General features: G+C 43.5%; 1 protein-coding gene across 3 annotated transcripts in view; it reads left to right on the top strand.

Moving 5' to 3' along the window:
• Nucleotides 1–12,213, top strand: part of PRDM10 (PR/SET domain 10) — an 87,576-nt gene that overhangs the window by 62,489 nt on the left and 12,874 nt on the right. For all 3 annotated transcript variants that reach the window (XM_019942061.3, XM_019942060.3, XM_073807982.1), the window contains exons 12-18: nt 3,360–3,707; nt 6,059–6,214; nt 7,939–8,118; nt 8,967–9,077; nt 10,086–10,286; nt 10,942–11,085; nt 11,775–11,945. In XM_019942061.3, coding sequence (XP_019797620.1) covers nt 3,360–3,707; nt 6,059–6,214; nt 7,939–8,118; nt 8,967–9,077; nt 10,086–10,286; nt 10,942–11,085; nt 11,775–11,945 — 1,311 coding nt within the window. The remainder of the gene's footprint in view (nt 1–3,359; nt 3,708–6,058; nt 6,215–7,938; nt 8,119–8,966; nt 9,078–10,085; nt 10,287–10,941; nt 11,086–11,774; nt 11,946–12,213) is intronic.

Below are 12,213 nucleotides of genomic sequence, written 5' to 3' on the forward strand. Positions count from 1 at the left end.
CAGTTTGGTTGCTACAGTCAATGCAAATTAGTTAATGAATAATGATAATTTATTTTCAAATAGTGAGTGGGCTGCAGTTTGCTCATACACAAAATGAAGGGTAGGACTAAGTGATCTCCAAGGTCCCTTCCAGCTCTGAAACAACTGAATGACTTCTGCAGTGGCACCGAGTTCTGACTGTATGTTCAGCACTGCCTAGGTGCACAGTAGAAATTTCACTGGTGTCCTGTCCTCTGGGATCTTCCAGTCTAATTAGGGAGGCAATGCTAATGTAAGGTGGGTCACAGTTAAGTGCTACACGTAAAGGTAGAGCCTGTAATTGCTATCAGAAGTTGGAAGAGTGAAAGGCCAAAGAAAGCTGGAGTTGGGGAATAATTCATAGATGAAGTGAGAGTTAAACTGGGAAAGAGAGACAGGAAGAAGGGAGATGGTTTCAGAGGACGGCAGCCATAGCATCAAAGGCCGACACCCAGGAATTGTTTGGTGTGGTTGCTGGCCGGACCTGAGCACGGGTACCACCTGGAGGGTCGTGGAGAGTAGCACATACCGGGCAAGGCTAGCCCAATAGAGGTTTTGAAAACTGGGCAGAAAACAGGCCAGAGAAAAATTGTTTAAAACAAAAAAAAAGCCAACAAACATGATTGATTTCCTTTTAATGTTAGGATCAAAATAATATGAAAATTAGTCAGTTTAGGTTCCTTTAGCTATTAACATCAGACTTTAGAAACGTTTTATGGTTTTGTCTGCAAAGACTCTGTTGAGTCAGAATTCATCTCAGCGTGAGTCGAATCCCTTGTCACAGGTTTTAGCACCTATACCATTTTGTCACCTTTCAAGGAGCTTATGTTCCATCCAGTACAGAGTGGTTGGCCAGCGGCAACTCTGAGACCCATCTGTGCTGCTTCCACCCTTTCTCTTGATTGCTTCTAGAAAATGTGTACCAGTTGCAGCTCTGAACTGCAGAAGATACCGTAGAGTTGAAATGGCCTGCAAGTGGGTTGGGGGGCGGACAGTTTCAGCACTTCCACTACCTTGTAATGAGAGGGTTACATTAGGATCATTCGATCAGAGAAACAACCTAGTTCTTGAGCACTTAGTTCAGTGCTCCATGGAAATCAAAAAGGCAGTAAGAACAAGGTTTGTCGGTAGAGCTAAGAAAGTGGAGCCCAGCGGCTGCTGGGTTTAGATCAAGGGTCTGAGGACACTCACACTAAACAGAGATGACAGGAGACTTATTAGCATAATGGACTGAAACAAAACCACCATCCAGATTTGGTGCCCAAGGGGAAGTGGAATCTCCGTGGGACCAAGACCAGTTGTTGTGCGTTATGTCTGCCCTTGGAAACGTCACTGAACTTGGGTAAAGGAAATGATGCATTCCCCGAGCACTCTAAATCTTGAATCTCTGAACCTCAGGATAGCATCTGTTCTTTTTGCAATATTTCCGTAAAGCTTGGAAAGTAGCCAGAATCGTGAGAGCTTTTATGTAAAATAAGTATCTGTCCAGATAGGGTAGAAAGACTAGGTGACCGCTAAACCGTATAATGAAGTGAAAGAAAGCTCTGTGGCTGATTTGAAAAAAGGTCTGTTGTTGATGATCTCTTCAGGTGGTACAGAAAAGATCTTGAAGTAATTCTTTTTGATTTTCTTATGAAATACATTTCATTAATTTGCAAACTTTTATTGACACTTCCCTTGAGCTCAGCTATTTTTTTAAGAGACCTAGATACAAAGGAGAATAAAATATGGTGCAACCCCAGTCAACCTGGGAAGATGATGGAATTGCGAGATATTTACTCAAGATAAATCAGTAGGTAAAATACCTCTCCCAACCCTATTGGAGAAGCCCTGAGATAGATGTTCTCTGCTATATAGGAACTATGTTCAGAATTTTCACTAAGTCAACAATAATTATTTTGCTTTTTCCCTAAATGATTATTTCACATTAAAGTTACTTCAGAAGTTGCTGCTTGTGAATAATTTGAAATTAAGGGTTTAAGCATTGTTCATTGTACTTTTTTCATTGCACAAATAACACATTAAGACCTCCATTAATTCTTTAATTACTAGTCTCTTATAGTTACATAAGCATACCCATTCACAGATATATTTTTTTGAGGGATTTTTCCCCCCCACCTCATAGCTATCTAGAACTTTCCCCCTGGTGTTTTGAGGAACTTATGAATGAGTCTTCATTATAGTAGAACTAAAATATTGATTCTGTATTCTCTGTGTGAAAGATGATTCTGTTGGTTTGCTCTCAGTAGAACGTGAGTTGTTTTCTCAGTGGTGGTGATGAATTTGCACTAAGTAACCATCTTCCCTCACTGGGATTCCCTATAACAATTGGATGAATTTACAAGATGGCTAATCAGCATTAGAAGTGCAATCTGTGACTGAAAAGCAAAAAAGAGCGAAATTGACTGGTCTAGACAGGGAACAAAGCAATAAGCTTAACCCAATTAGCAAGGCATTCTAACTAGTGGAACTAACCAGCTACACTGAGAAGCTGTCCTCTGCATTTCCTGAGTAGGAAGTGATTAAGGCACATATTCCATTTAGAACGTGTGCTCACGTATCTTGTCTCAGCTGCAAACACGTTCATGTAAATCTGTATCTTCGTTCTCTTTCATTCTTTTTCATAAATTGAGATATAATTCACTTACCATAAAATTCACTTTTTTTGTAGTGGTTTTTAGAATAGTCCCAAAGTTGCACAACCATCACCACTAATTCCAGGACATTTTCATCACCGGCGAAAGAAATCCCATATCCGCTGCCTCCTTCCCCCAGCCCTTGGTACTTACTACGCTTCAGTTCTTTTTACTATCTTTATTTTTGCTAAGCATTTTAATCAAGCTTCAAGTTCTTTTTCTCAACAAGTAGCATTTGGCTGACTCACTCCAACCTCATCATGCATGTGTGACTCAACCCAAGTCATTTCTTCCAAGTCTTCAATTTTTATTCTACTTGACTCTGGGGTTTGTTTTACTCTATTGGCTTGGTCAAAAAGTTTATTCGGGTTTTTCCTGTAACGTCTTATGGAAAAACCTGAATGAACTTTTTGGCCAACCCAATATAAGTCCTCTATTTTTTGAACGTTACTTAGATCCTTTCAAAAGAAAACACACACACAGAGACGTAAAATAACACACAAAAGTTTGTCTTTTCAAGACGAACTTCTTTGGGGATGGCTTCATTTTTAATGTCTTTACCAGAAAAATCTTTCAACTGTGTGTCCTAGAGTTTAATTTCTGTGGAAAGTCTGTGATTGCAGAGATTGTCCTCTTTTCCTATAAATGTGCGAGCTGCTTACACACTTAACTCACTAAATAATCTCATTTGTGTGTGTCTTTCAGAATGCAGCTCTTCAGCATCTGTTTATTCGGAAGTCCTTCCGGCCTTTTAAATGTTTGCAGTGTGGGAAGGCCTTCCGTGAAAAGGACAAACTGGACCAACACTTGCGCTTCCATGGGCGGGAGGGGAGCTGCCCATTGACCTGTGACCTCTGTAACAAGGGCTTCATCAGCAGTGCGTCCTTGGAGAGCCACATGAAGCTCCACTCGGACCAGAAGACTTACTCTTGCATTTTTTGCCCAGAATCCTTTGACCGCCTTGATTTGTTGAAAGATCACGTGGCCATTCATATCAGTGATGGCTACTTCACCTGCCCAACTTGTAAGAAACGGTTCCCAGATTTTATCCAGGTGAGTGTCTGCTACCGCGATGCCTGAACACTTCCTCTTTTAGGTAAAAGAAACTTCGAGTTTTGGAAGATTGAGACAGCCCGTCATCTGCATTTCCATTCCTTCTTTGCAGCATCTTCTTAGTTGAGCATGATATTTCTTCAGTCAACCTACTTTTGATAAGCAAAAGATTACTATGACCCTTAATTGTCCAAATAAGACATTGGCATTTAAACATTTAAGTTGTATTACAAGTAATAAACAGCCAGATCTGGTTATAATCTTTAAAAAGTCTTTCTTAATCCTCGCCAATACCCACTACTCATAAAATATATGGCGCTTGTAGAAGACATACTCCCATTTCCTGGCCTGGAAACATTTTCTCCCCATCACTTTGGTTTCCTGTCTTGTGCTACTAAGGTGATGCATTTTGGAAGGAAACAAAGAGAAAGCTGGTATATAACATACTGTTTTTTTTTAACTTTTTATTATATATTGGAGTATAGTTGGTTAGCAGTGTGTTAGTTTCAGGTGTACAGCAAAGTGACTCAGTTATATAGATACATGTAGCTATCCTTTTTCAAATTCTTTTCCCATTTAGGTTGTTACATAATATTGAGCAGAGTTCCCTGTGCTCTACAGTAGGTCCTTGTTGGTTATCCATTTTATTTATTTATTTTTGGCTGCGTTGGGTCTTCGTTACTGCGCTCAGGCTTTCTCTCGTTGCGGCAAGCTAGGGCTATTCTTCATTGCAGTGTGCGGGCTTCTCATTGTGGTGGCTTCTCTTGTTGCGGAGCACTGGCTCTAGGCACGTGGGCTCAGTAGTTGTGGCACGCAGGCTCAGTAGTTGTGGCTCTCGGGCGCAGGCTCAGTAGTTGTGGCGCACGGGCTTACTTGCTCCGTGGCATGTGGGATCTTCCTGGACCGGGGATCGAACCCGTGTCCCCTGCATTGGCAGGTGGATTCTTAACCACTGGGCCACCAGGGAAGCTCAGGTTATCCATTTTAAATATAGCAGTAGGTACATGTCAATCCCAAACTCCCAGTCTATCCCTCCCACCTGCCGCCTTCCCCCCGGTAACCATAAGTTCGTTCTCTAAGTCTGTGAGTCTGTTTCTGTTTTGTAAATAAGTTCATTTGTATCTTTTTTTTTTTTAAGATTCTGCGTATAAGTGATTTCTCTTTCTCTGACTTACTTCATTCAGTATGACAACCTCTAGATCCATCCATGTTGCTGCAAATGGTGTTATTTCATTCTTTTTAATGGCTGAGTAATATTCCATTGTATATATGTACCACACCTCCTTTATCCATTCCTCTGTCAATAGACATTTAGGTTGCTTCCATGTTTTGGCTATAATATACTTCTGTATTAAGCACTGACCTCCTCCCCTGTATTATATTCTGGAGCAAAATGGGGTGAGGATAAATTCCAGAATATTCATGATTTCATTTGGACTTCAAGTGTTAATATTGTTACATGCTAGTGAATGAACAAGTAAGTCTAAATATCTAGTAAAAATATTGTGTCTCCCTCTTTTTTTTAAAATTACCAAAGCAAAAGGAGACTAGGATTTAATCATAGTTCTGTTAGTGTTGGGAGTCTTGGTAATTTTCTCACTTTACACAAACAATTAGAGAAGTTGCCTTAAGGTGGAATTTAATGGCACAAGAGACTCCAAAAATAATGAAGGAAAATGTCTTGCAGGAGTGGTTTGATATGACTCACTACTTAGCTCCCATCCATAACTCTTCTTTGCTGGGTATTTATGGCAAAGAGAGTTCAGAGGCCATATTCCTTTGTTTAAGTTATATAAAAGTATAGGGAATAAATCCCAGTTAAGGGGAAATGATGCTGGTGTTGTGCTGTTCTCATATATGGGTAATGTGTTTTCTCCCGTCTAATTCATGTCTTTAATTCTTCAGAACCTGATTTGATAGAAAGATGTAAAAGGACCAGTTACTACAAGGGGCTAAGTTGCTTCTATACATGTTGGAAGCAGGAAAAAGTGAGAAGGAATTATGTTTTGTTCTCTTATAGGTACTTTTTACCAAGATTCATTTAAATCCAAGGGAACTCTTGCTTTTAATCTTAAAAAAAAAAAAAAGGAGAGAAAAATGGGTTGCACGTGATCAGGGCTTGGACTAGGCGAACATTTTCTTCTTCCTCTTCAAGTTCTGTGGGAGGTCGAGGTTGGTAAGGCTTTCTGGCCTCTGTGATGGGGATAGTGTTACCGAGGCCCGTTATCAGTCACACCTGATTGGCCCCCAGGCCAGGCTGATGAAGATCCACGGCACAGCGTTTGGCTCCCTCTAGCGTCGCTGAGCTGCCTTTGGTCATTTCCCCTGACTTTCTGTGTCCTCACTGCCAGGTGAAAAAACACGTGCGAAGCTTCCACTCGGAAAAGATCTACCAGTGTACGGAGTGCGACAAGGCCTTCTGCCGCCCCGACAAGCTGCGGCTGCATATGCTCCGGCACTCAGACCGTAAGGACTTCCTGTGTTCTACGTGTGGGAAGCAGTTTAAGGTAGGAACCAGCAAGCAGCCTGGGTGTTCTCGGGCCACTGAAACTGACAAGCTGAGGATGAGCCTGCGCATTTCATGGGTGTATCATCTATGCTCAAGGAACAGACTTGAGATGTACTTTGTGCCTCATGTTTGACTTACTTGTTAAGATAAAATTAAGGGGAAAACTCACCTTAATTTCCCCAAATAATTAATTCAAATCCCCAAACAGAGTATTAATGCATCTTTTACAAGAATCCAAGTGTATAATGAATAGAACTAAATTGCTATCGAGGAACTCCTAAGAGGACAATACATTTACCCACCAGATTTTTTACTGAGCACTTATTAAGTGTAGGAGCCTGATAATTGAGCCCTGGGGCATGAGGACTGTCATCCAACAGAGGTGGGAAATCTGTGGGATGTTGAGAGGGCTTAGACTATTTTGGGGAATGTTAATGACTTACAGGATTAAGATAAAAAATAATAAGTATCAGAAATGGGCCTGGAATTTAGAAGAAAGCAACGGACAAACCCACGGGAGACTCAGAGATAAGAGTTAAACAAATGAATGTGAAAATGGTAAAATATGGTTTGTGGGGAAACCAGATGATTCTGCAAAGATGTCCCTGAGAGACACTCTGCAGAATATGAGTAGGTCATGCTGTCATAGAAACTGGAAAAGAATCCGAAATGGATTCAGGAGGGGAGAACTAATTTTAAAAGGAGGCATTTGTATGGAGTGTGGAGTTGGTGGGGATGCCTGGCATTGCACCTCTGAACTTAGCATGGTTCCAGATACACGGTGGTCATTCAAGAAATGTTTGTTAAATAAATGTGCTGAAAAATGAAGTAGTTACAGAAACATCCTCGTACCAAAATGTGGAAAGAACTGGTCTGGTAAAAAGGTTCAAAATCTTTCTAAGACCGATAGCAGTGTAATCGTATGTCCAGGAGCAGAGCTTCACTGGATAAGGGAGCTGGCATTTTTGGAATTTGTTTTTATTCAGGATGGGCTCTGCTTCATTTTCTGTCTGTGGACTCACATCAACATGTGTCACTAGAAGATTAGATTATCAGACTAAGAGCTGTGACCTAGACCGTGTGCCCCATCCATAGCAGGCAGTATAACTGCTTACTTGAACGGCTAAATTTATATGATGAGAGATACTTACTTAAATTCATTTGGGATTTAGAGGAATGTCATTATGTGTGTTAAAACATGTGGTAATTGAGGACACACATGGCTTTGTAAATCCAGTATTACCTACCATCCATTATCAGTTTGTCTTGTAGTTCTTTTTTTTTTTTTAAACTTTTTGGCTGCACTGCACGGCATGTGGGATCTCAGTCCCCCCGACCAGGGATGGAACCCGCACCCCCTGCAGTGGAAGTGTGGAATCTTAACCGCTGGACTGCTAGGGAAGTCGCTGTCTTGTAGTTCTTAATACCAAACTTATTCCACGTGCCCTTTGATCACTTCTACATAAATGCAAAACCTTTCTGCTCAAAAATCATTGTGTAGTTTTCAAACTGGATGGTCATTTTCAAGCAAGGCTCATTGGAATGCACTTACTTGCTAGCGAACAGAGTAATTCCCAGCCAGGGTTGCCGTGTCCTCGGATGTAGCCTGGTGGGTTGTGTTACTGCTAACTTGTATTGATTTTTTTTTTTTACCCCTTCAATTAAAAATCTTCTATTCCAACTCCCCACCCCTCTGCCTTCTCAAAAATCCTCTCTAAACAGCGAAAAGACAAACTACGGGAACACATGCAGAGGATGCACAACCCTGAGAGGGAGGCCAAGAAAGCTGACCGCATCAGCCGCTCCAAGACGTTCAAGCCGCGCATCACGTCCACCGACTACGACAGCTTCACGTTCAAGTGCCGCCTGTGCATGATGGGCTTCCGGAGACGGGGCATGCTGGTCAGTGCCGGGCTCCGGACCGCCCACCCCTGCTCAGGCGATGGCTCTGGCACAGTATTCTGCACTAAACCTGTCACTGGGTTTCGTCCCTGGCTGGGGACAAAGCGGAGGCGAACAGTTCCCAGCCTGGGGCTTCTCTCCCCCCTGGTCACCCCTTGCTGCCTTTGCCATGGTTCATTTCCGGTGTTTCTTGGAAGAGGTCTGTTGATCACTTTTCATTGCTCGCTTTGCTTTGCTTTGCCCCTCTCCGGCTCTGCTCTCCTCTTCCTGTTCTCTTCTGTGTTCCCGAACGTACTCTCTGGCGGGGTCGTTGCCTTGCAGCCCCCCCACACCAGTTGTTCCAGATATGACACAGCAATAGAAGGGAACTTTCCGCCAAGGCAGGGTATGCGAACCGGGTTAGCTGAAGCACCAGGAGAGCCGGGTCTCCGCTCTCAACTCATTGGGCCCTGATGACAGTTTTTGCAGAATATATCTGTGTCTCATTCAACGTCCTCGGTAAGGCCAGGGCGCTGAATAATGGAGAGACTTGCATCAGGAGAATTCTTGAAAGAAATTCCTGCTAGTGTGATTTTTCATTTTTCCACCAGCAGCTCTTTCAGTCAAAGGCTATCGGTGGAATCCACAGCAGCCCAATTCACCTTCAGTGATTTGCGGAATTACTGTTAACTCCTGTTAATGCGTCGGTGTCAGAGGGTCCTGGCAGTGCCGGTTCTGGCCAAAGGCCTCATGTTTTGGGGTGTCGCTTCAGAGAGTTTCAGCTGCTTGCACTCGGTATCGGAGGTATTTGTTCAGCGTCTGCTGGTCACGGGGTCTCTTCTTCTCATTTGCTTTTTTTTTCCTTTTAGGTAAATCACTTATCAAAGAGGCACCCAGACATGAAGATAGAAGAGGTGCCAGAGTTAACTCTACCCATCATAAAGCCCAACCGTGACTACTTTTGTCAGTATTGTGATAAGGTAAAAGGAAACTGTCCATAGGAGGATACCTGTGTGGGAGCCCCGCTCAGGGCCAGTTTGTCTGCATGTATATATATATACTAGGATCTTGCGGTTTCTCTGAACAGATGGTTCCCTCTCTCTCAGTAGTCTTCCATTCAGACAAGAAAGGGCTAGGAGTGCAGCCTCATTTTAAGCCAAAATTTTTTTCTTAAGAATTAGTGAGCTCTGTTTTTCTTGTTCCTTCTCTCTGTGATTTTTGCCGTTAAAGAAGAGGCTTATTACCAAGAGCTTAGTATATGAATTCATTTTAAATTCCTAAGCTCTAAAATGAGGGTGTTTGTCATCCTACTTGTAAAATACAGAGTAGATTTTGGATTTCTAGGAGATTGAGTAGGATGTGAAAAAGTCTTGTGGTGGAATACTCTGTTTGTACTATTCCATTCTTGATTTTTGCATAGTTACAAAAAACACAGGAATAGAATATACATGTATTGTTTCACTGTAATATTGTTTCCTTATACGATGTCAGCTGTATCAGTTATAAGCTGTGCATAAGTACTGTCAACTTAAAAGTAAGAAACATTTTTTAAGCACAGATTCACCACTACAGGTTCTAGTTGCTATTAGACTTGCCATTTTGGAAGATTCTTTGGCATCTAGTAGTCAACTATGTACATCACATGAGAGCTTTCAAAGAAAGACTAAAGGGTGAACTGGCCTTAAAAGAAATTGTTTCTATGACTGTATATTCACCTCTTAAACTTCAGGGTAAAGGTAAAGGTGTTTTTACTATTCCTATCTTAGATGTATAAATTCAAGGCAGATGCCTCACATATCTATGTTATGTTCTTACGTTATTCTGATTTATGTTATATCTCCATTATCCTTCAGCATATCTGTTAATATATTTTATTTTGGACTACGTGAATACTTTCTCTCATTTCCTCGTGATGAAATTGTTAGATTGCCTTAAGCAAGAAGGTGGAAGTATACACTGCTTCCATGGCAAAGCTTTTGAATTTGCAGGTTTATAAAAGTGCCAGTAAGCGAAAAGCCCATATTCTGAAGAACCATCCTGGGGCTGAGCTCCCACCAAGCATTCGGAAACTTCGTCCCGCCGGCCCTGGAGAACCAGACCCCATGCTGAGCACCCACACCCAGCTCACGGGCACTATAGCTACCCCGCCCGTGTGCTGCCCTCACTGCTCCAAACAGTACAGCAGCAAGGTACGGGGAAGGCTTTGGACCACGTCGGAACCAAGGTCATGGTTTAAGGGAACATTGCTTAAGAGAAGATGGTACTTATCCAGGTGCCGTGATGGCGTCTTCTGAATTGATGGGGGTGCTAAAGGAGCTGCTTCCTGAGAACAGGGAGCGTAGCACAGAACGGGAAGGGAATACAGTGGACTTTCCCGGGAATTAGTACCATCTGAGCACTTGAATGGTTTCCTTTGCCCTTGGCCCGAGGTGGGGCTCCGATTTGAATATTCCCTGCTCATGGTTTATGAGCTCAGGCTTGCAGCAGCACTACATAAGAACTTAAATGATGGTTCTTGAAAAGGGGGTCATTGTTGCTGCGGGGGAATGCAGTCATTGATTGCTGCAGGTATTGGTGGGATCAGGGGATGCTGTGAGGTATTCTGACCTTGCCTGATAGCGTGGGGGGGTCACACGAGTCTTTACTTTCTTTCCAGCGTCTTCTTTTTTCCCTTTCATACCATTGTCCCGCTTCAGGGAGGGCAGGCAGAGCCAGTGTTACTCTTTTTTTTTCTTTTAAACATAACATGAAGGACTATAGGAACCATTGGAGGGCTTGCATTTGAGAAAGATCGAAAATAACCTATTCTAGTAATTCTTCTTGGTTTTCGCCATAACTTTTCAGACCAAGATGGTACAGCACATTCGAAAGAAGCATCCGGAGTACGCCCAGCTACCCAACACCATACACACGCCTCTGACAACAGCCGTGATCAGTGCAGCTCCAGCTGTTTTAACTACAGACAGTGCTACCGGAGAGACTGTGGTGGTAAGTGTGTGACCGGTAAGAGCGACTCCTGTCCTCTGCTGCCCATCACAGCTTCAGTGCCAAGGCCATGTCTGTCTTGGTATTTAATTGGCTGCAGACGTAGCCCACCGCCCTTCAGGGTTCTATACCAGGCGTGATGCTTAACGATTGGGTCTCCCAGTCGGTGCTTTCCAAAGCTCTCTGTAAAAGTAGTAGCAGGAAATTCTCAGTGCTGCTTGTTCACTGCAAGATTGTCAGAACTGGGCCTCCCTGGTGGCGCAGTGGTTGAGAGCCCGTCTGCCGATGCAGGGGACATGGGTTCGTGCCCCGGTCCGGGAGGATCCCACATGCCGCGGAGCGGCTGGGCCCGTGAGCCATGGCCGCTGAGCCTGCGCGTCTGGAGCCTGTGCTCCATGACGGGAGAGGCCACAACAGTGAGAGGCCCGCGTACAGCAAAAAAAAAAAAAAAAAAGATTGTCAGAACCTCCGGGGTAACTCCCTGGGCCTGACACAGACAGACAGCTAGAGGTATGTAGGTAATCTTCCAACACCTTCTTAACTCTGGGTATTTTTCTGTCCGAGCTCAGGGCTCATTTGCGGTCCCATGATCCCACCAGTTAGACAAACCAACTGTTTGTAGGATTTCAGAGCACTGAAATAGCCACAAGCAGCAGTGTTATCAGCTGATGTGCTTTTTGTGATTTTTGCAGACAACAGACTTGCTAACCCAGGCTATGACGGAACTGTCCCAGACCTTAACGACGGATTACCGAACGCCGCAAGGGGACTACCAGAGAATCCAGTACATTCCCGTGTCGCAGTCTACATCTGGGCTACAGCAGCCTCAGCACATACAGCTTCAAGTGGTGCAGGTGGCCCCGGTACTGTCCTGCGTTTATTTCTCTTTACCTGCGTGAATGCCATATGGCCACCAGCCAACACAGCAGCTGGGGTCAGCTAAAACACCTAATTCTCAGAGCTGGGGCTGGGCCCTACATACTGTGCATGTCAGCTTGGAGTCTAAGGCATTTGTAAAGCCCTGGCTGTCGAGGGCTCTGGACTCAGCAGTGTAAGAGATTTCTGTCAACAGTATCCAGAGATTTTCGGCTCCAGTGTATACCACTATCCTGCCCTCCTGCAGGCCAGCAC

The sequence above is a fragment of the Tursiops truncatus genome, chromosome 8 (genome assembly GCF_011762595.2).
Source record: "Tursiops truncatus isolate mTurTru1 chromosome 8, mTurTru1.mat.Y, whole genome shotgun sequence".
In the NCBI taxonomy this organism is placed as follows: domain Eukaryota; kingdom Metazoa; phylum Chordata; class Mammalia; order Artiodactyla; family Delphinidae; genus Tursiops; species Tursiops truncatus.